The following is a 22870-nucleotide window of genomic DNA, read 5'->3' on the forward strand; positions in this document are numbered from 1 at the left end:
GGGATCCCGCATTTTTTTAAAATGCGGGACTCCCCTTCCCGATTGAATTTCGATGATCCGAGCCACTCAAAGTGATCAGAATGTGATTTTAAGGGTTCCCGCGAGAAATCAGCAAAAAAAATGACCGGGAAGGGCTTCATCCGAGCAGTTTTCATTGAACGGTTCAAAAAAAACTGTTCGGATGAAGCCCTTCCCGGTCATTTTTTTCGTTAATTTCTCGCGGAGACCCTAAAATCACGTTCTGCACACATTGAACGGTTCGGATTTTCAAAATTTGATCGGGAAATGAAAGTCCCGCATTTTAACAAAGTGAGGGATCCCTCACTTGATAATTTGTGTGTGTATATATATATATATATATATATATATATATATATAATCGAGGCGGTTCTGAAAACATCTAAAAAAAACATCTCAAATATCAATCTCATAGTTTTCGATCAAATTTTTATAATCCGAACCGTTCAATATGTGCAGAATGTGATTTTAAGGATGTCAGAGAGAAATTTGCAAAAAAAAAAAAAGAAAGACCGGAAAAAGCTTAATTTGAGCAGTTTTTATTTGAATTATTCAATAAAAAACTATTCGGAATTGTTTGGATTAAGCCCTTTCCGGTCACTTTTGTTGCTATTTTCTTGTGGGTACCCTTAAAATCACTTTCTGAACACATTGAGTGGCTTGAATCATCAAAATTCAATCGAGACGCTATTTAACAAAGCATTTAACGAAATCTGTTAGTCATTTAGACGGAAGAGGCCGTTTTGATTAACAGAAGATAACGTTGAGAGTAAAATTGATTTTTTTTAAAAGATTGAAAGTCTAATTAAAATTTAGAGTAAAGATTGGGGGTATTTTGAATTTTTCTCATTACGAAGCCACATATTACCACCTTCACTCCAACCCATGCCAATCTTCATGCTTTATGCATGGATATATACTTCCGGTACACAAAGGACTGGTATATATCATGTATATTTTTCCGTTAGCCTTAGGGGTTTGCTCCTTTCTAAAGTTTCTAATTCGAAATCTCACGGGTGTTATCAACTTTTTTAGAGTCAATCCATATAAAGCATATGCAGCTATGCTCCAGCTTTAATTGGGCTCTCCTGCAAGTGGGTAATGAGATTAGACCTCCAAGATTAGTCGATAAGTGCGTAAGCTGGCTTAGACAGTACTTGAGTTGTAAAAAAACATACTGACAATCGACTAATTGTTCAATTACCGCTACAATTGGAAGCACATACATTTGTACACGGCAATGAAGCCCATCCAAGCTAATTTAACCATCACTTGTCCATTTCATAACAGTTGAATCAAAGTCTCAATTATCACTGCTTCAATTTGGCTAATTCACGCTTTTTTCCCGGCCAAAGCTTTCTCCATTGCCATATGCTCAAACAGGGTTCCATCATAAACAGCTTGAATTGTGTCTTTATGCAATAAACCGTTCTTGTCCTTGCAAAGCATGTATAAGATCTTCCACTCTGAGTAGCTTGCAATCCTGCAACTTGTCCCGACGGTCTCATCGTATTATACTTAGGCATGTTCGAAAAACAGACATACAGAATAAACTCGAACAAATTTGAAAGAGAATAATAACGAACCATCCGGCATAGTCCTTCGGGACCCTGTTTGACTTTAGCATTGTCATCAATTCGTCTGACGTCAAGGCGTTTGCATTTGTACGCGCGTGCTTGCCAAAAATCTCCTCAAACTTTGCAGGAACAAACCTTAATTTCAAGAATAACACTGATAATAAAATAAGATAAAACCAAGGATTTACTAAAGTACAACTCTGAACTTAAACACAACTGAAAAGGCATTCTAGCCACAGATAGAAGGAACTTGAGGTACTTTTATAACCTGACATTGAAGGGAGGGAAAAAGTAAGGTGATGCTCTGAAAAATGAAAGCTAAAAATTACAGTAAGTGTTTAAAACTTAATGCTGATTTTTTAAAGCATAACGTTGTTAATAAAACTATCAAGAGCTGAACGAAAACAAAACGTTTGATACAAAGATAAATGGGTTTGATATCATCAGTACTTATTCCCTTTAGATGTTTTACTAATGGTCGCCAAGTGTTTGTGGTGGTTGGTGGTGGAGAGGTGCTAAATGCACGTGGTAATGTGGTGGAGAGGAGGGTAGCGATGGTGGTCATGGTTGTATGTGTTTGTTGAAGCAGAGGTAGCCAATGGTGGTGTAAGGATGGGGATGAGGGTGGTGACAGTGGTAGAGGGTGGTGCTGGTGATGACGGTAGCGAGTGGTGGCGTGGTACTCTTGGTAAAGATATGTTGTGATTGAAAGGATGGAAGATGGTGGAAAGATGGTATAGAGAGATAAAAGATGGTAGGAGCGGTAGTGGTGGTGGTAGAAAGATGGCATACGCACGCTAGACAAGAAACTAAAACCAACCCATGGTAGTAGCGGCTGCGGTAGTGGTGTGGTGTTGGTGGTACAAGTGCTGGCATACCCAAAGAGGTACGTCGTTTCTACTGATCTAATAAGAGCTCTGTACATCATCTTCTTGATCAAGGGCTTACTTAATTAACTATCAGAGTGCCTTCTCAATTGTTACTGGACGGTTAGGCACTAACGATGGCTCCTTGTCTTACAGGATTAAGTCGAAGACGGAGCTCAGGCCAGATCCAAAAGCAGTGAAGGGATTTTGGGGGAACGCCACCCCACAATTCCAATTCCAAAGATCATCATGTCCAAACAAAACAAGAATTCCATATTAATGTCAAAGAACTCGTCCCCTTATAAAATTAGCTACTCCTATATATATATAGGCTTGAGCCTTTATAACATTAATTAGCTACTCTCTCCTACTCTCCTATATATCGGCCGTAATTTTAAAACCTTGCCACGTGAGGACTCCATCTCTTCTGTGAGTGTGTACAAGTAACACTGTGTTTGCGTTTTGTGGTAACAAAGTTGTTATATTGGCTAGAGGTTAGGTGATCAATAATGTGTACCTTCCTTCTGTGTCATAGACACCAGAGTCACTCCCATGCTTAGCTTTCTGGATGTTCTTTACCTCAATTGGAAATAGTAGAGAAGGAAATTTACCCTGCACCACACACAATCATCAAATAATAAAGGCCAATTAATTAGTCATTTCCTCAATGGAAGATAATAATTAGAGCACCATGATGCAAAATCAAAGAAATCAAACATGCCACGCAATGGCGATATAAGTATGAACTACGGATATTACCCCAACCAAACTGCCAAATTTTTTCTTGATTTGGATTTTTTTTCCAACCACATGTACGTAATTCATGTTTCTAATTCCATGAATATTCTATTGACGATAAATCCAAAAAACAAACTTCAATTAAAAGATGAAAAAATGCACCAATAACCAAGATAGGTTCGATCAAACAAAAAATATTTTTTATGTGAAAATTGGATCTTGTTCGATATATTTTCACTTAGTTCTATTAGACAAATATTTTAAAATTATGAATACCATTACACGCAACAAAATACAAATAATTTTTTAAGATTAGTCTATATAGTGTTATACGTACATTATTTGGTGAGGAGGGAGTATATAATATATGTGTTCTTGCTTGTGTGTTTATACGTTGAAGAGAGAGGGAGAGAGGAAATTACTGGACGAGTTTTGGCACTAAGACCGACGTTGATGAAAACGGAAGCCAAGGAGGACAATAAAACACCACACCCAATTTCCCGAAAACCTGATTAAGCAAAAAAAAATCATGAAAGATACAAATCAAACCAATAAGTCGTTACTCATACTAAGAAACTAATACAAAGAGAAATAAATAAAACAGAGAGAGAGAGAGAGAGAGAGAGAGAGAGAGAGAGAGAGAGAGAGAGAGAGAGATGACTTCGATGGGTAGGTAGCCTGACTATTCTACTCCTTCTACTCGAAAAAACTCAAGCTAATTGCATTGATTTCAAAATTTTATCTTCATGATATCTGAATTAACTTTTGCCCATCGAAGAGAGAGAGAGGACCTTGAAATGTTTCCCAAGGATAAACAACTCCATCTTTGTCCCGATCGAAGAAATTAACGTGCTTTTGCAGCACATTTTGATCCTTAAAACCATCAACTCCTGCCATGAAAAAATGTACGATATGCATGTAAGACTAATTTAAGCATAATCTCACTCGAAAATCTATAGCTATCTTTCAGATATATTGAATTATGTCCACACATAATTACGTCCGGTATTCGGATGGGCGAAAATTGGGTAGAGAATTTGCATACCCTGATGCTGAATGCTGTTTGCGCAAGTTTTGGAATCAGGTAAAGATGAACCCATGATGGATGTGTCTTCTTTATGCCAAACTTTCAAGATCGAGAGAGAGAGAGAGAGAGAGAGAGAGAGAGAGAGAGAGATGGGTGAATTTTTAGGGGAATTGGAATGGGTATAAAAAGCGATGGGGAAAGATTCGATAGAATTTGAATAATTGGGAGCTCGGAATCCGGATGGATGCTTAATTTACTGATTGTGGTTTCACACTGATGACCCAATCGTTCTTAGGCCATAGTCTTCATCGTTCGTGACTGTTTTTGTGGTGAATGGGTGTGCCGGGTTGGGGCGCCGTTTTTGGCTATGATGGGTTGTGTGTGGTTATTGTGGATTCTGGTTATAGCTAACCGATCTATGTTGGGTGCCATTATGATGGGCGTGATCTAGCAAGCGATTTAGGTGCCCTTTTTGGGTGTTCGGACAAATAAGCTAAAGTGACTTATTTTTTGTTTTTATTTAAAAAAATTCGTATCACTTGATTTATTATCATTTTTTTGGGAATTATTACATCTTCATGATGAGAGGAATCTAAATAGTATAAAATTTTGATCGAAATTCAATATTTTTTTAATAAAAACGAAAAAAATGGCTTATTGGCTTATTTTTGTTTTTATGTGGGTTTGTTTGGCTTATTTTTGGCGGAAAAGCCAATGGCTTTTTTGTCCGGACAAGCCCTTAGTCTCTTTCCATTCCATGATTGCACACGTACACTTTTACACACTCGCACTGATTTGTGTCAGCTGCTGTTACAATGGGTGCTATTAGGGGTGTCAAATGGGTGAGTTTGGATCGAAATGGGTAAGTTGCAAGTGAGTTGGGTTTTTAATGGGTCATTGACCCATTTAGACCCATTAATTATGAGTCTAATTAACCATACTCAACCCAACCCATTTATTTAAAAGCAAACCCAACCCGCTCATTAATCCAATTATATACTATATACTAAAATGACTAAAATACATATGTACACTAAAATGACCATATTACCCCTGTAAATTTAAAGGACTAAAATACCATGTGCACTAAAATTATCATACTATCCTTCTACTACAAAAATGACCAAATTACCCCTGTACACTTAATTACCATATTGGTCGCTCTTAAGTACCAAATCGCAGCGTTCCAAGTGGCTTATTTTTTTGTCTTTATTCAAATATTTTTCGCATCTGTTAGCTTTTTGTCAAATTTTAAGAATTATTGCTTTTTCATGACGAGAAAAATCTAAAAAGTAAAAAATTACGATCGAAATTCATATTTTTTTTAAATAAAGACGAAAAATTGGCTTATTTTTATCTTCATTCAAAAAATTTAGGTTTCGGTCATAATTTTTTACTTTTTAGATTCCTCCTATCATGTCGAAGCAATAATCTACAAAAAAAATTAACGAAAAACAAATAAATGCGAAAAAAATTGAATAAGGACAAAAAAACAAACCACGAACAAGCCAACTTTCCATTCATAAGTTGAATTTTCCATTCGATCAGAATCAAAACTAGCCTGTTGCGAGATTTATATATCTTTTTTTCGTCTTTATTCAACTTTTTTTTATATTTGATAGTTTTGCGTTAAATTTTTGTGACTTAGTGATTGGTCTCATCGAAAAAAATCAAAAAAGTAAAAAGTTATGGTCGAAACTCATAAATTTTTTCAAAAAGACAAGAATAAGTATTTTTTTTTGTCTTACTGACTTATTTTTGTCTTTATTCAAAAAATTATAAGTTTCGATCAAATTTTTTTACTTTTCCGATTCTTTTCGTCGAAACGAATCAATAAGTCACAAAAGTTTGACGCAAAACAAAAAAATACAAAAAAAATTGAATAAGGACAAAAAAATAAGTCACTTAACTTTTTAATCCAAACCCTATGCGGGACTACCATGAGAGCAACTTATTCACGGTGAAGCGCAATTTCATCAGTCCATTCGCGCAATCGATGGATGAGATGTGTTTTCAATTTTGACTGGTCAAAATAATTATTACTGGTCACAATTGATTTTTAATTCGGACCTTACAAAATATTTTTGAACACGTGTAATTTAGCACAAAAGAATTGAATAAAAGAGAGAGAGAGACGTACTAGGACTTGTGTAGAAGGAGCGGAGAAGTTTTCAAAGAGATTGATGAAGTTGACGAGGTAAGCCATGTTTCTATATAGTATATGTTTGTTGGCGCTTGAAAATGGTAGCTGGTTCGTCTCGAAATTTTTGGTGGGTTACTTTCATGACCTATTGAATCATTTAAGTTGACCCAATTGATGCCCAATTAAGACCCAATTAATAATGGGTTAGTTGGGTTTGAACCCATTTTTACCCAACTAATAAATGAGTTGGGTTGGGTCTATTTTTTAATTGATGGGTCTGGATTTGTTAATTGGTCTGAGTTCAATTTGTCACCCCTAGGTGCTATATGGCCAGCGGTTTATTTGCAAGTTTTATGCAAGTTAGATCAGAAATGATATAAGTACCGACGGCCGGGGAGGGATTTCGTACCGACCGGCCGCGCCGGGCTCTCTCCGGCCATTGGACGGCCGATCCGAGCCGTCCAAAAATTCTAAAAAAAAAACCGAGGGGCCCTACGCGGGAATCAACGGCATCCGAGATGTGTAGAGTGTTTGATCTGAGCACCTCTTTTTCGTGTATATATGTATATACGTGTATACACACAAAAAAGGGGTGCTCGGATCAAGCACCCTACACACCTCGGATGCCGTTGATTCTTGCGCGAGGCCCCTCGGTTTTTGTTTATAGAATTTTTGGACGGCTCGGATCGGCCGTCCGGTGGCCGGAGACTGCCCGGCGCGGCCGGTCGGTACGAAATCCCTCCCGGCCGGTCGGTACGTATAGCACGACTCAAGTTAGATAGCCTCTTGTTGGGGTAAGCAGTTTGTATGAATTTGTTTTGAGTGCTTTCGATTAAAAAGTCAATTTGACTTTTTTTTTTGTCTTTATTAAAAAAAAATTGCTTATGTTAGTTTTACATTAAATTTTTATGATTTATTGATTCATCCTAACGAGAAGAATCGAAACTCAAAAAAAAATTTCAAAAGACAAAAATTAGTAAAAAGTTGGTCTTTTTTTACTTATTTTTGTCTTTATTTAAAAAATTACTTACAATCGTTTTTTACTTTTTCACTTTTTCTGTCGAGACGAACCAATTAGTCACCATAGTTTGACGCATGCACAAAACTAACAAATATAATTTTTTTTTATAACAAATATCATCTTTACTTTTAATTCAAAACCACCCAAATTTTTTGGGGCTATATTATGCAATTCGGCTTACTGGGTTGTCTGGGGTATGGCTGGATTTTGGCGACTTTTGATTGGAAGCGTTTGGTTTTGATTTGGGGGTTGATCGATGCCTGTCATAATTAATGGTTGTGGAGACGTTCTTGGCGGTTTAACCTTGCGTTGTAGCAGGGACTAAGGTTGTGATGGCGCCAGGAGGATTCCGGTTGCGTATAGCAGGATGGGGCTTTTAGCGGTTGCTTGTTCGGGTGGTGGTTCACTGGTTCTGCGTTGTAGTTGGCCTTGGCCATTTAGTTGCATGATGTTTAACCGTGCACGCAGTGCTGTTTGGACCATATATTCACCGCCCGTCGATAATCGACCGAAGGGTGACGATTATGGAAATGCAACCTATTTTATTATTATTTTTGGTATTTGTATTTTAATAACATGTGCAGGACACTTGGCGTATCTCTATTTACTTGGAAGTTGAAAGGACACATGGCATTGTCCTACACACTTGGCGGTTGAAAATAATACTTGTCATTGTCCTACACACTTTGATGTTAGTGGGAAGTTATTTGGACAAGTGGAAGCAAAGGAGAATAAGGAGTATTGAAGAAGTTGGGAAGTTATTTCCTGCGCATATTTGTTTTCCTATAAATAGCCTTTTTAGGCCTCATTGTAAGGACACACAAACAACGCCAATCAGGCCTTTATCTTTTCTTTTCTAGGAGTAGAATTAACTTGTAATTGTTCACTCAATCATCTCGATTGGATGTTCTTCTACTTTGAGGGTTAATAAAGTCCATTTTGTTAATCTTCTTCCATACTTCATCCACTTCATTGTTTGTTTCCAACGAAGTCCTGAAATACGGCAAGGAACCAAACTCCACTTTTCACACCCACATTCCAGCAAGCTTTACGATACGATTTCCCGTCGATTCTCCGTCGATTGGAAAGAAAACAAGAATTTTGGTAACAATTTTGGCGCTAGAAGGAGGGCTCATTACTAATTTGGAAGTGAGCAATGGCACCAAATGGCTCAGAGATTGAATCGTCTGGCTTGATTCAACGATTTGCGAGGGTTTTAAATGATCCAGAGAGTAAAATAGCCAAAACATTGATGGCTATGTTTAAAGTTGCAATGGCTCGAAATCAGCCAATAATGGAAGTACCAATTAACGTAAACGTTAACCTTGGACAAAGCAGTGGATGTCCAAATCATGTTACTGAGGTACCTTTTTCTCAAGTATTTGAAAATCCAATTTTTGAACCTAGGCCTACCCCAACAAGGCCAACGGATTTTTATCAACCACTTCCAAATACTAGTGGAAGTAATGGAGTTGGAAGTCAATGTGTTAATGACCAAAATGAAACCATTCCCATTGGTTTCAAAGTACCGCATGGATTTGGTACTAATCAAAGTCAATATGTGCCTCCTATGGCACACTACACATCAACCACAAGGACCCCAAAATTATTTGTTCGATTGTTGATCAACAATATTCGGAAGAGGTATGGATTTTTTAGAAGGCATCTGTATTGGTATCCATATTGGTTTTGGTTGAAATATGCCCAATTTTGGTTAAGAGGTGTAGATAATGTTCATTGCTTTTCTACAATTTTTGGCAAATATAAGTGGCCAATTTGGCTACAGTTTTGTCTGTGTCATTACTAAATCTGAAGTAATTGTGGAGATCGATGTGAAAATGAAAGCCTTGCACATAAGGCTTGAGTAATTTGCGAAAACGGAATAACGGCCATGTGTTGGCCAATTTTGGGATCACTCTGGAAAAAGGAAAAGAACCAACAGAAATGGATAATGGCTTGATTAAATAATGGCCAATTCTTAACTCTGTTTGCATATATGGTTGATTTCTGGAAGAAGCAAGATCAAATATTAATAAAAGCCTCACAAGGCTTGACAATTTATTCATGCAAAGAAAAGCCATTCGTTGGCTAATTCTCAGTGGTTTACATCAGAAAAGAACCAAAACTGTTTACAGTCGTGCATTGAAAAATTTCGACAAACACTGTGACTATTTAATTGAAAGCGTAATCAATGTTGTCTTTGCCTCTTGCTAAGATTTGTCGTTTATAAAGGTTGAACATTAATTCAAGCAACCTGTGGGCTTTATAGCCATGAACATTAAAATATAGAAAGCCATAACTGTGGTTATGGAAAGTTTTGCCTTTGAATGAGGCAAAAAATTCTTCAAGTTCATCTTTCGAACAGTTTGTTTTCCGATAAAACAAAATAATAATGGCTTATATTTATACACACGTCCATATTGTTTAAGGATGTGGAGGAGAAACAGAAGCCAATAATGAAAATGGCTCGCTCTTATATTTGGCCAAAGATAGGCCAATGGCTACTCATTAAATTTTTCGTTCCGGATTTTACAAGAAAATCAGAACATATGTGGCCAATTATGAATGAGAAATGGCCCACTTATATGATTTCAAGTTTGCATGAGGGGCAAACTCATCTTTACAAGAGCCAATATGGTTTGAAAGTTTAAAACTCAAAGAGAGTTGATATTATGAAAATAATTCGACAGAAAAAGTAAGGCTACTACCATCGATTATAATCAGGGCTTGTTGACTGTATTCAAGGCCCGTCGATACCATCTTTGGCCTTCCACTAAGGCTGTGGCCGAATTATGAAATAAGAAATTGCCCTCTCTTTTTTGATATGGAGTTTGCATGGGGGGCAAACTCATCTTTAGAAGAGTCAATTTTGGTTTGAAAGTTCGAAACTCAAAGCACGTTGGCTGCAATTTTTATGTGTCCTGGAATAGGCTATTTTTAATCGACAACTTTTTTGCATAGGCCGTTTGTTCTAGATTAACCTGTTCATAGGTTGACATGAATTCCAAGCATACAAAACCAGTCTCTGTCAATTGACAATCCATCAGGACACTTGGCTCTGTTGATGGATATTTGGCTCTGTCGATTGGTACTTGGCTCTGTCGATTGACAATCCAACAAGATACTTGGCTAGATATAAACCAATCTCTGTTGATTAATGGTTTACACATGCCTATTGTGCTAAGGGTCATAATGCTCCAATAGATCACATTTCCTCGTTTCCTTTCGGTAGGAATAAGCTTAAAGGAAATTATCGACAGACAAGTATGACACCATGTTACTCTCGACGGTGATTTTTTAACCCTTTAAGGCTTTGTTATGTCAATCAAAAAAAAAAATGAAAGGGTTGGTGTAAAAGTTATCTAAAACTCTTCGAGAGTTGGGGGGCAAATGTTTACACCGTAAAGAGTTATCACCCGTTGATATCGACAGAGGGGTGATTTAAAACTAGTTCATTATTCACTTGGGTTACGTTAGCACTTCACCCAAATGAATAAGGGGGGCATTGTTTGGACCATATATTCACCGCCCGTCGATAATCGACCGAAGGGTGACGATTATGGAAATGCAACCTATTTTATTATTATTTTTGGTATTTGTATTTTAATAACATGTGCAGGACACTTGGCGTATCTCTATTTACTTGGAAGTTGAAAGGACACATGGCATTGTTCTACACACTTGGCGGTTGAAAATAATACTTGTCATTGTCCTACACACTTTGATGTTAGTGGGAAGTTATTTGGACAAGTGGAAGCAAAGGAGAATAAGGAGTATTGAAGAAGTTGGGAAGTTATTTCCTGCGCATATTTGTTTTCCTATAAATAGCCTTTTTAGGCCTCATTGTAAGGACACACAAATAACGCCAATCAGGCCTTTATCTTTTCTTTTCTAGGAGTAGAATTAACTTGTAATTGTTCACTCAATCATCTCGATTGGTTGTTCTTCTACCTTGAGGGTTAATAAAGTCCATTTTGTTAATCTTCTTCCATACTTTATCCACTTCATTGTTTGTTTCCAAAGAAGTCCTGAAATACGGCAAGGAACCAAACTCCACTTTTCACATCCACATTCCAGCAAGCTTTACAATACGATTTCCCGTCGATTCTCCGTCGATTGGAAAGAAAACAAGAACAAAGCCAACAACAAAAATAAAGGCGAATGCGGCTTGTCTCCACAAACGAATTTGAGGTTCCTTGCCGTATTTCAGGACTTCACCGGAAAAGAAATGGCGAATGAATCAAATGCAATTTTTTGGTGGTGATGAATTGACTCGTAAAAGAAGACCGTCACCCGCCAATCTTCAAGAACGGAATCGACCCATCGATTGGGCGGAGTGGATTGATGGTTTAGTGAAGTGGGGTGGAGCGGAAGAAAAATAACAAATGGACTTTGTTATTTTTCCAAGGTAGATTTACAATCAAAAAGGACGGATCCCCATCGAAAGTAAGAAAATTAAGTTAATTCTACTCCTACTCCTAGTTATAACCCGAATGGGTTGGTAGACAAAAATTTATAACAAAGTTGATTTGTTGAAGGGATTTACAATGAAGCCAAAAGAGGCTATTTATAGAAAATACAATGTGTAGGAAATAACTTCCTAACTTCTCACTACTCTTCATCATCTTCCAAGTGTCCAAATAACTTCCCACAAACTCCAAAGTATGTAGGAGCATGCCACTTGTCCAAATAACTTCTCTTCAACCTCAAAGTGTGTAGGACAATGACAAGTGTCTTTTTAACTTCTAAATGTATAGGAGCATGCCAAGTGTCATGCACTTTATTAAAATACAAACAAATAAAAACTAGTTATATTATTAATACGAAATAATAAAATAGGAAGCATTTCCTTAAATGCCACCTTTCGGTCGATTATCGACAGGCGGTGAAATATGGTACAAACAATGCCCCCCTTATTCATTTGGGTGAAGTGCTAACGTAACCCAAGTGAATAATGAAACTAGTTTTAAATCATCCCTCTGTCGATATCAACGGGTGATAACTCTTTACGGTGTAAACATTTACCCCCCAACTCTCGAAGAGTTTTAGATAACTTTTACACCAATCATTTTACTTTTTGGCTGAACAAAGCCTTCAAGGCTGAATTCTGCCATCGAAAACCAAGTTTGACTTTTAAGAGGCAATATTCCCTCCGTCGATAATGATGGGATAATATCGCTTCTGTCGATGGTATTGCCTCCGTCGAGAAATTAATCTCTGTCGATCAGTTCCTTGAAGGAAAACTTTGGGCAAATAGATATCAGAGGCTATACAGCGAGCCTTATTAAACACTATAGACTACAGTTGGCCATATTTATATGGTCCTCGACAGAAAAATCTAGTGCCAGCAAGTGGCATTAAGACATACATTTTTTTTTGTATACAGAAAGCCAAAGTCCTAACATCCAAAGATGACAAATGGCCCGTCGATATTCACATGCATGCCATTCGACTGGCCCAAAAACAAAGCAGCTTCTGACTTTTGTATGTTAGTAAATTCGTGGCTTCTCTGTCGATTCGACAAGGCCAAATCACGTCAAACAAGAAACAACAAAACATGGCCTATCGATTAAAGGCCTATCGATCAAAACTCTAAGAATGGCCTATCGATAAAAGGATTTAACGCCATGAGCCTTAATCAAGCACAAGCATTTGCTTGCTTAATTTCTCCCCCAACATTTGATAAAGAAATGGCCAAACCCATGCGCGCAGCAATACGACAAACATTCCCTTGACAAATTATGGGAGTTGAGATTCTTTCGATAAAGAAAAGGCCAAAACATGCGCGTAGCAAACGACAAACATTCCCTCTATCGAATTCATCCGAGATTTTGGAAAACAAAGTCGAAACAAGAATAAGGGCCAAAAGCAATAATTTCTTTTGGATTTGGAGGCCAATGGAGTTCAACCTCCAATAGTAATGGCATGAACATCCTTTATGTCGAAGATCGACAGATTGCATAATTTGGCCAAAAGAAAGATGAGTTTGCCCCCCAAGCAAATTTGACATCAAAAGAGGGCTATTTCTCATTCATAATTGGTCACATATGTTCTGATTTTCTTGTAAAATCTGGAACGAAAAATTTATTGAGTAGCCATTGGCCTATGTTTGGCCAAATATAAGAGCCATTTTCATTATTGGCTTCTGTTTCTCCTCCACATCCTTAAACAATATGGACGTGTGTATAAATATATGCCATTATTAATTATTTTGTTTTATCGGAAAACAGACTGTTCCAACGATGAATCTTTTGCCTCGTTCAAAGGCAAAACCTTCCAGAACCATAGTTATGGCTTTCTATGTTTTAATGTTCACGTTTCTTTGCATGAATAAATTGTCAAGCCTTGCGAGGCTTTTATTAATATTTGATCTTGCTTCTTCCAGATGTCATTCATAAATACAAACAGACTCAAGAATTGGCCATTATAGCCATTATCCATGTCTGTCGGTTCTTTTCTTTTTTCCAGAAGATTCAAGAATAGGCCAACTAATGGCCGTTATTTCATTTTCGTAAATTGTTCAAGCCTTACATGCAAGGCTTGCATTTTCACATCGATCTCCACCATTACTTCCGATTTAGTAATGATGCCCTCCTTCTAGCGCCAAAATTGTTACCAAAATTCTTCCCTCGATTGAAATCGACGGAGATTTCGGGAAACAAAGCCAACAACAAAAATAAAGGCGAATGCGGCTTGTCTCCACAAACGGATTTGAGGTTCCTTGCCGTATTTCAGGACTTCACCGGAAAAGAAATGGCGAATGAATCAAATGCAATTTTTTGGTGGTGATGAATTGACTCGTAAAAGAAGACCGTCACCCGCCAATCTTCAAGAACGGAATCGACCCATCGATTGGGCGGAGTGGATTGATGGTTTAGTGAAGTGGGGTGGAGCGGAAGAAAAATAACAAATGGACTTTGTTATTTTTTCAAGGTAGATTTACAATCAAAAAGGACGGATCCCCATCGAAAGTAAGAAAATTAAGTTAATTCTACTCCTACTCCTAATTATAACCCGAATGGGTTGGTAGACAAAAATTTATAACAAAGTTGATTTGTTGAAGGGATTTACAATGAAGCCAAAAGAGGCTATTTATAGAAAATACAATGTGTAGGAAATAACTTCCTAACTTCTCACTACTCTTCATCATCTTCCAAGTGTCCAAATAACTTCCCACAAACTCCAAAGTGTGTAGGAGCATGCCACTTGTCCAAATAACTTCTCTTCAACCTCAAAGTGTGTAGGACAATGACAAGTGTCTTTTTAACTTCTAAATGTATAGGAGCATGCCAAGTGTCCTGCACTTTATTAAAATACAAACAAATAAAAACTAGTTATATTATTAATACGAAATAATAAAATAGGAAGCATTTCCATAAATGCCACCTTTCGGTCGATTATCGACAGGCGGTGAAATATGGTACAAACAAGTGCTCTCTACTTGGAGTGCAAAAGTCACTTGATTGGTATAGGTCGGTTTTTGTAAGGAAGCGTTGTCAATGGTGGAACTACCGTGATAGCTTCTCATTGACAACCTGTATGCGTTTCTCGGACTTCTAACCATTTTGGCCAATCTATCTTTGGATGTATCCTTCATTTAATTTGAATATGTTAATTGTCATTTATGTGAGCAATTAGTCTGTTTCCAAGCCACGGGCGAAATGCCTCAATTTGCCCTTCTATACAAGAAGTAGAACTGCAACCAAAAGATAATCATCCAAGTTTAATTTAACCATCACTTGCCCATTTCAGCATGTATAAGATCTTCCACTCTGAGTAGCTTGCAATCCTGCAACTTGTCCCGACGGTTTCATTGTATTAAACTTAGGCATGTTCAAAAAACAGACATGCATAATAAACTCGAAGAAAATTTGAATGAGAATAATAATGAACCATCCGGCATAGTCCTTCGGGACCCTGTTTGACTTTAGCATTGTCATCAATTCGTCTGACGTTAAGGCGTTTGCATTTGTACGCGCGTGCTTGCCAAAAATCTCCTCAAACTTTGCAAGAACAAACCTTTAATTTCAAGAATAACACTAATAATAAGATAAGATAAAACCAACGATTTACTAAAGTACAACTCTGAACTCAAAACACAACTGAAAAGGCATTCTAGCCACAGATAGAAGCAACTATCGACGGTTGAACGAAAGCAAAACGTATGCTACAAAGATAAATGTGTTTGATATCATCAGTAATTATTCCCTTTAGTTGTTTTACTAATGGTCGCCAAGTGTTTGTGGCGGCGGTGGATAGGTGTTGAATGCATGTGTTAATGTGGTGGAGAGGAGGGTAGCGAGATGGTGGTCGTGGTTGCATGTGTTTGTTGTACCGGAGGTGGTGGTGGTGTAAGGATGATGATGAGGGTGGTGGCAGTGGTAGCGGGTGATGCTGGTGATGATGATAGCAAGTGGTGGTGTAGTCTTGGTAAAGAGATGGGTTGATTGTAATGATGGTATAGAGAGATAAAAAAGATGGTAGAAGAGGTAGTGGAGGTGGTAGAATGATGGCATACGAACACTAGACAAGAAACTAAATCTGGTGGTAGTAGCGGTTGCGGTGGTGACGTGGTGTTGGAGGTACAAGTGCTGGCATACACTATGTCATTTCTACTGACCTAAGAGCTCTGTACATCATTTCTTGATCAAGGACTCACTTAATCAGAATGCCTTCTTGACCGTCACCGGCCGGTTAGGTACTAATGGTGGTTCCTTGCCTTGTAGGGTTAAGTTTGAAGATGGAGCTCAAGCCAGATCCAAAAGAGAGGTACAACGAAGTATTTTGGGGGACCGACACCCCACAATTCCAAAGATCATGTACGAACAAAACAAGAATGCTATATTAATGGCAAAGAACTCATCCCTTTGTAAAATTAGCTACTCCTATATATATAGTCTTGAGCCTTTATAAACATGGAAAAAGCTACTCTTCTACTCTCCTATATATTGGCCGTAATTCTAAAACCTTGCCACAGGTGGACCCCACCTCTCCTGTGAGTGAGTGAGTGAGTGTGTATCAGTAACACTGTGTTTGCGTTTGGTGGTAACAAAGTTGTTATATTGGCTGGAGGTCAGGTGAATAATGTGTACCTTCCTTCTGTGTCATAGACACCAGAGTCCCTCCCATGCTTAGCTTTCTGGATGTTCTTTACCACAATTGGAAATAGAAGAGAAGGAAATTTACCCTGCACCACACACAATCATATAACAAAGGCCAATTAATTAGTCTTTTCCTCAATGGAAGATGATAATTAGAGCACCATGATGCCAAATCAAAGAAATCAAACATGCCACGCAATGGCGATATACGAACTACGGATAACACTCCAACCAAACTGCCAAATTTTTTCTTGATGTGGTTGATCTTTAATAGATTTTTTTTCCCATTGCATGTAATTCGTGTTTTTATTTCTACGAATCTTCTATTTAAGAGATAAACCAAAAAACCAAACTTCAATTAAAAGATGAAAAAATGCAACAAAAATCAAGATAAGTTCAATTGAACGAAAAATATTTTTTATGTGTAATTTGGTTCTTGTTAATTTGACATATTTCACTTAGTTCTATTAGACGAAAATTTTAAAATTATCAAGAGCATTACACACAACAAAATTTAAATAGTTTTTTAACAAATCTATATAGTAAAATATGTACATTATTTGGTGAGGAGGGACTACGTGACTAATCTCCTAGAAAAAATAATATACGTGTTATTACATGTGGCATTTATACGTTGAATAGAGAGAGATAGAGAAGAAATTACCAGACGAGTTTTGGACCTGAGACCGACGTCGATGAAAACGGAAGCCAAGGAGGACAATAAAACACCACACCCAATTTCTCGAAAACCTGATTATGCAAAAAAAATAAAATAAATCATGACATATACAAATCAAACCAATAAGTTGTTACCCATACTATGAAACTACATACAAAGAGAAAACAGAGAGAGAGAGAGAGAGAGAGAGAGAGAGAGACGATGATGATGACTATACTACTCCTACTACTCGTAAAAACACAGCTAATCGCATTGATTTCAAAGTTTTATCAAAATTTTATTGTCATGATACCTGAATTAATTTCTTTTGCCGATTGGAGAGAAGAAGAGAGAGAGAGAGTATCAAAACCAATTGGCAATGAGTGGAGAGGTTCCAAATGTTATTTAGTGATCACTTATTTCACTCTGGCCCATACTGACACCATGTAGAAACTTTATATCCATCTCAAAGCCAATTGGCAATGAGTGGAGAGGTTCCAAATGTTATTAAGTGATCATTCATTTCACTCTCAAGCAATGTGGGACTTTATTTTCTTAACACAGAGAGAGGACCTTGAAACGTTTCCCAAGGATAAACAACTCCATCTTTGTCCCGATAGAAGAAATTAACGTGCTTTTGCAGCACATTTTGATCCTTAATTACCATCAACTCCTGCCATGAAAAAATGTACGATATGCATGTAAGACTAATATAAGCATAATCTCACTCGAAAATCTATAGCTATCTTTCAGATATATTGAAGTATGTCCACACATAATTACGTCCAGTATTCGGATGGGCGAAAATCGGGTAGGGAATTTCCATACCCTGATGCTGAATGCTGTTTGGGCAAGTTTTGGAATCAGGTAAAGATGAACCCATGATGGATGTGTCTTCATTATGCCAAGCTTTCAAGATCGATCGATCGATCGATCTCGAGAGAGAGAGATGGGTGAATTATTGGGGGAATTGGAATGGGTATAAAAAGCGATGGGGAAAGATTCGATTGAATTTGAATAATAGGGAGCTCGGAATACGGATGGATGCTTAATTTACTGATTGTGGTTTCACACTGATGACCCAATCGTTCTTAGGCCATAGTCTTCGTCGTTCGTGACTGTTTTTGTGGTGAATGGATGTGCTGGGTTGGGGCGCCATTTTTGGCTATTATGGGTTGTGTGTCGTTATTGTAGTTTCTGGCTATAGCTAACCGATCTGTGTTGGGCGCTGTTATGATGGGTGCGATCCAGCAAGTTTAGGTGCCCTTTTTAGTCTCTTTCCATTCCATGTTTGCACACACACACTTTTACACACTCGCACTGATTTGTGTTAGCCGCTGTTACAATGGGTGCTATATGGCCAGCGGTTTATTTGCGATTTTTATGCTCCTTAGATAGCCTCTTGTTGGGGTATAAGCAGTTTGTATGATTTTGAGTGCTTTTCGATTGAAAAGTCGATTTGACTCTTTTTTTGTTTTTATTCAAAAAAAATTACATTTGTTAATTTTGCATCAAATTTTTATGACTTAATGATTCATCCCGACGAGAAGAATCGAAACTCATAATTTTTTTCAAAAAGACAAAAATTAGTAAAAGTTGGTCTTTTTTTTTACTTATTTTTGTCTTTATTCAAAAAATTACAATCGTTTTTTACTTTTTCGCTTCCTCTCGTCAAGACGAATCAATAAGTCACTATAGTTTAACGCAAAACTAACAAATGTATTTTTTTTTTTTTAATAAAGATAGAGAAAAGATCATCTTTACTTTTTAATTCAAAACGACCCAAATTTTTTGGGGCTATATTATGCAATTCGGCTTACTGGGTTGTCTGGGATATGGCCGGATTTTGGCGACTTTTGATTGGAAGCGTTTGGTTTGATTTGGGGGTTGATTGATGCTGTCATAATTAATGGTTGTGGAGACGTTTTTGGCGGTTTAACCTTGCGTTTTAGCAGGGACTAAGGTTGTGATGGCGCCTGGAGGATTTAGGTTGCGTATGGCAAGATGGGGCTTTTAGCAGCTGCTTGTTCGGGTGGTGGTTCTACGTTGTAGTTGGCCTTGGCCATCTAGTTGCATGATGTTTAACCATGCACGCAGTGCTCTCTACTTGGGGTGCTAGAGTCACTTGGTTGGTATCGGTCGATTTCTGTAAGGAAGCCTTATCAATGGTGGAATTATCGTGATAGCTGCTCATTGACAACCTGTATGCGCTTCTCCGATTTCTAACCGTTTTGACCAATCTGTCTTTGGATGTATCCTTCATTTAATTTGAATGCGTTAATTGTCATTTACGTGTGCAATTAGTCTGTTTTCAATTGTATTAAATGCACACGGTAGATTATAATCTCTTCTACTTATTATATATAAAGTTCATACTCTTCCTAAAAAAAACACAGATTTTTTTGGGCAACATATAAATACAGGGACTACACAGCACAGCTAGCAGAGGTATATTTGTGTAGGTATTTATACAGTTGAATATATCCACGTTCCAAAAATCGACAAGCAAGAATAATGCACGACATTTGCTTTGATTTTAATTGGGCTCCTCATATATGGGTGGTGAAATTAAGCCTAAAGATAAGTTGAAGTTGAGGTGCACGAAAACTGACCAAGACACTTGAGTATCAATAGTTGCAATAGTTGTTTGACATGTGTCCCTCCACATATGCGTAACCATCCACATATGTGTAACCATCCGATGAAATTATGAGGGTCCCGGTGCATACATCTGTATTTTTTAAGGTAAATTTCAACGACATTCCTTGGGGTTTATTTTAATGATGGATGTTTCAGTCATATATGAGAAATAACAATAACTCTCATATGATTTCTATGTGTGTTTCATCGACAACTCCAATTAACAATTGTCTATCTAAGCACATGATAAAATAAGCCAAAAATGACTTACATCTAAATATTTACTCTTTCGGATAATAAAACCTATCAACTCCACTTATTTTGAATAAAATGACATTTTTACCCATTGATGGGGTTGATAAAAAGTGAGAAATTTTGTTATTATCTTGGGAGAATTTTTCCCAGGTCCACTATACCACTTTTCAAATCCACTAAGTCCATTTCTAAATTCTATAACCCCCTAAATCCACTAACCTATTAGTAAAGATATAATAACCTTGGTTAGTCTAATATACCTCTGCTTTCAAAAAATCATTTATCCCGTTTTTTCCTCCATTCTCCTTTTTTTTCTCGGATTCCTCCATTATAAAACCCATCCCCCCCCCCCCCCCCCCCTTTTTTTTTTCCAGAAGAACAAAACCCAAACGATTTCCCATTAGAAACCACAAACGAACTTCTTTGTCGTCGCCTTCTTGGTAGTCGGCAATCTTGGTTCTCGTTGGGCTTCTTCGGCGTCAGCCCTTCTTCATCGTCCTCGATCGGCGAGAAGCACTCGATCGTCGTCGCCGTCCTCAAGCACTCAAATACCGGCGTCGTCTTCGTCGCCGTCGTCAAGCACTCGATTGCCGTCGTCACTCCAACAACGAGATCAATGGACGAAAAATAGAGATCAACCCACGTCCCAGACTTCCTTCGTCGTCGATCGCCCTTCGTCGCTGACATCGCACTCCTCCTCGCCGTCGTCCTTCGTCGTCGATCGTCGCCCTTCGTCGCTTTTGCATATATGTATATATAATTTCTGATTTATATAACATTATATATGATCTACTGTCTCGTAAGACATTTTATATGATGTTCTGTTGCTTTTGCATATATGTATATATAGTTTCTGATTTATATAACATTATATATGATCTACTGTCTCGTAAGACATTTTATATAATGTTCTGTTGCTTTTGCATATATGTATATATAGTTTCTGATTTATATAACGTTATATACAATATACTGTCTCGTGAGACATTATAAATGATGTTCTGTCGCTTTTTCATATATGTATATATAGTTTCTGATTTATATAACGTTATATACGATCTACTATCTCGTGAGACATTATATATGATGTTCTGTTCAACAAATATATAGGGTTATATATGGTTATATCAATGTTGGTAACTGAGTCCAGTTCAAGGTATATATAGGAACTCATTAGCAAAGCAAAATTGAACAGTTAATGATATATAAGTTAGGGTTTTGATTGCGAGTAGATATGATTATATCAAACTCTGATCATTATATGTTCTACTTTATTGAATTGGTCCGCGCAGCAGCCTTACTGACTTATTATTTGTGCAGTTGTTTAAGGGGTGAAGAGTATTAAGTTACATGTGAAATCGACCGTGAAGAAGGCAACGGCGACAAAGGGAAAGAAGTTACAAGATCTCCTCTTCTTCTTTTTCCCATTTTTTTTAGAGTTAGAAAGGACAGAATCTTATGTATAATGTTATAAGGCTATATGTTTATTTTTTGTCACACTTATTACGTTTTTTTGTGTGTATTTATTTATGTGGCAAAATAATACACATATAAAGTTCTTTGTTTGTTTTTGTATAGTAAACATATATAAGATTATTTATATACGGTTATCAGAAGTTAGTCAATGAAGCCGCTGCGCGGACCAATTCAATAAAGTAAAACATATAACGTTATATGTGAGTTTCTATGGTGTGAAACTCCAAAAAAATAGAACATATAACATTATATGAAAGCTGCTGACTTGTGTACCTCCCAACAAAAAAAAAACATATATTGTTACTCGAAGCAAGTCATTGAAGCCGCTGCGCGGACCAATTCAATAAAGAAAAAATATAATGTTATATGGGAGTTTTTGTGCAGCGAAATTCCAAAAAAATTATATAACATATACCATTTTATGTTAATATATGTACGTTCAGATGTAAACGTGGAATGTTATATGTTCTTGTATTATAATAAAAAAAGATTTCAAAAACTCATATAACGTTAAATGCGAGCCGATGAATGAGTATATAACGTAAAATGTAAGTATCGCACGTTAAATGAGAACTGATAAACGAGTATATAACGTTATATATGTACAATTACGTATATTACGTTATATACAGTGTATCAGAAAAGGAGAATCTTTTGTCGCTTTATTCCAACGTAACTGCTGAGATTTCAAACGTAGAACGGATAATGGGCTAAAAATATGGGATTTGAATGGAAAGGGTAATCTTCTCTCTCTCTCTCTCTCTCTCTCTCTCTCGTTTGGACTCTGTTTCCCTTTTGGATATGGGAACAACGTGAATATGGGAGATTTTATAGGAGTGAGATATGGGAGATTTTATATGAGTGGGATATATCAGATTAATAGTTTTTAAAGGTAAGGGTATTTTGGTCCTGAACTAATTCATTTTTTAATTGAATTGGACTTAAAGCCTCACCAAAACCTAATTAGCGGACTAGAGGGGTTATGAAATTTAAAAGTGAATTTAGTGGGTTACAAATATGCTATAGTGAACTTTTCAACAATTTTTTATATTATCTTTTAGTATACTACTCTAAAGAACCGATTTTGTTAGAAGTGACAAATTTATTACTTTTGAATCAAACAATTGAGAATTGAGAGGATTTTTTTTCATATATCATATTGATAAAAGAGTGAATTTGTCAAATTTGAGTCGCCTTTGACTAATTTCATCTCGTGTTTTGCCGAACAGTTGAATTCAAGGGGCTTTATAGTCATTTTGTGTGGGTTCACAGACCTCCCAAAACCCATTCTATATCTAAAACCCTCTAGACTTGCCCGGCAAGAAAATTAAATCCCAGCGACCCAGAAAA

At 37.0% G+C, this 22870-nt stretch overlaps 3 protein-coding genes across 3 annotated transcripts; all 3 read right to left on the reverse strand.

Moving 5' to 3' along the window:
* Positions 1-1175: 1175 nt before the first annotated feature.
* On the reverse strand, positions 1176-4586 carry LOC131300861 (probable peroxygenase 4). Its single transcript, XM_058326870.1, has 6 exons — positions 4245-4586; positions 3991-4086; positions 3622-3707; positions 2979-3073; positions 1605-1730; positions 1176-1501 (listed from the first exon to the last, which is right to left on the reverse strand). Exons 1-6 carry the CDS (start codon positions 4297-4299, stop codon positions 1351-1353), a joined length of 609 nt encoding a protein of 202 aa, XP_058182853.1. The 5' UTR covers positions 4300-4586; the 3' UTR covers positions 1176-1350.
* LOC131300862 (uncharacterized) lies at positions 1743-2972 on the reverse strand. Its single transcript, XM_058326871.1, has 2 exons — positions 2016-2972; positions 1743-1913 (listed from the first exon to the last, which is right to left on the reverse strand). The coding sequence occupies exons 1-2, from the start codon at positions 2521-2523 to the stop codon at positions 1825-1827; spliced, it is 597 nt and encodes a 198-aa protein (XP_058182854.1). The 5' UTR covers positions 2524-2972; the 3' UTR covers positions 1743-1824.
* Positions 4587-15118: 10532 nt separating the features above from the next.
* LOC131299562 (probable peroxygenase 4) lies at positions 15119-18357 on the reverse strand. The gene is made up of 6 exons (XM_058325147.1): positions 17978-18357; positions 17723-17822; positions 17156-17241; positions 16483-16577; positions 15284-15409; positions 15119-15179 (listed from the first exon to the last, which is right to left on the reverse strand). Exons 1-6 carry the CDS (start codon positions 18047-18049, stop codon positions 15119-15121), a joined length of 540 nt encoding a protein of 179 aa, XP_058181130.1. The 5' UTR covers positions 18050-18357.
* Positions 18358-22870: the final 4513 nt, after the last annotated feature.

This window comes from Rhododendron vialii, chromosome 9a (genome assembly GCF_030253575.1).
Source record: "Rhododendron vialii isolate Sample 1 chromosome 9a, ASM3025357v1".
Taxonomy (NCBI): Eukaryota; Viridiplantae; Streptophyta; class Magnoliopsida; order Ericales; family Ericaceae; genus Rhododendron; species Rhododendron vialii.

Coding starts and splice junctions, on each gene's coding strand:
- LOC131300862 (XM_058326871.1), bottom strand. CDS start 2,523: ATGATGTACAGAGCTCTTATTAGATCAGTAGAAACGACGTACCTCTTT. Junction 1,914..2,015: donor TATCAAACCCATTTATCTTT/GTATCAAACGTT, acceptor TGTAATTTTTAG/CTTTCATTTTTCAGAGCATC.
- LOC131299562 (XM_058325147.1), bottom strand. CDS start 18,049: ATGAAGACACATCCATCATGGGTTCATCTTTACCTGATTCCAAAACTT. Junction 17,823..17,977: donor AAACAGCATTCAGCATCAGG/GTATGGAAATTC, acceptor TTTTCATGGCAG/GAGTTGATGGTAATTAAGGA. Junction 15,410..16,482: donor GTCTATGACACAGAAGGAAG/GTACACATTATT, acceptor TTGAAATTAAAG/GTTTGTTCTTGCAAAGTTTG.
- LOC131300861 (XM_058326870.1), bottom strand. CDS start 4,299: ATGGGTTCATCTTTACCTGATTCCAAAACTTGCGCAAACAGCATTCAG. Junction 3,708..3,990: donor TCCTTGGGAAACATTTCAAG/GTCCTCTCTCTC, acceptor TTGCTTAATCAG/GTTTTCGGGAAATTGGGTGT. Junction 1,502..1,604: donor CCGAAGGACTATGCCGGATG/GTTCGTTATTAT, acceptor GACAAGTTGCAG/GATTGCAAGCTACTCAGAGT.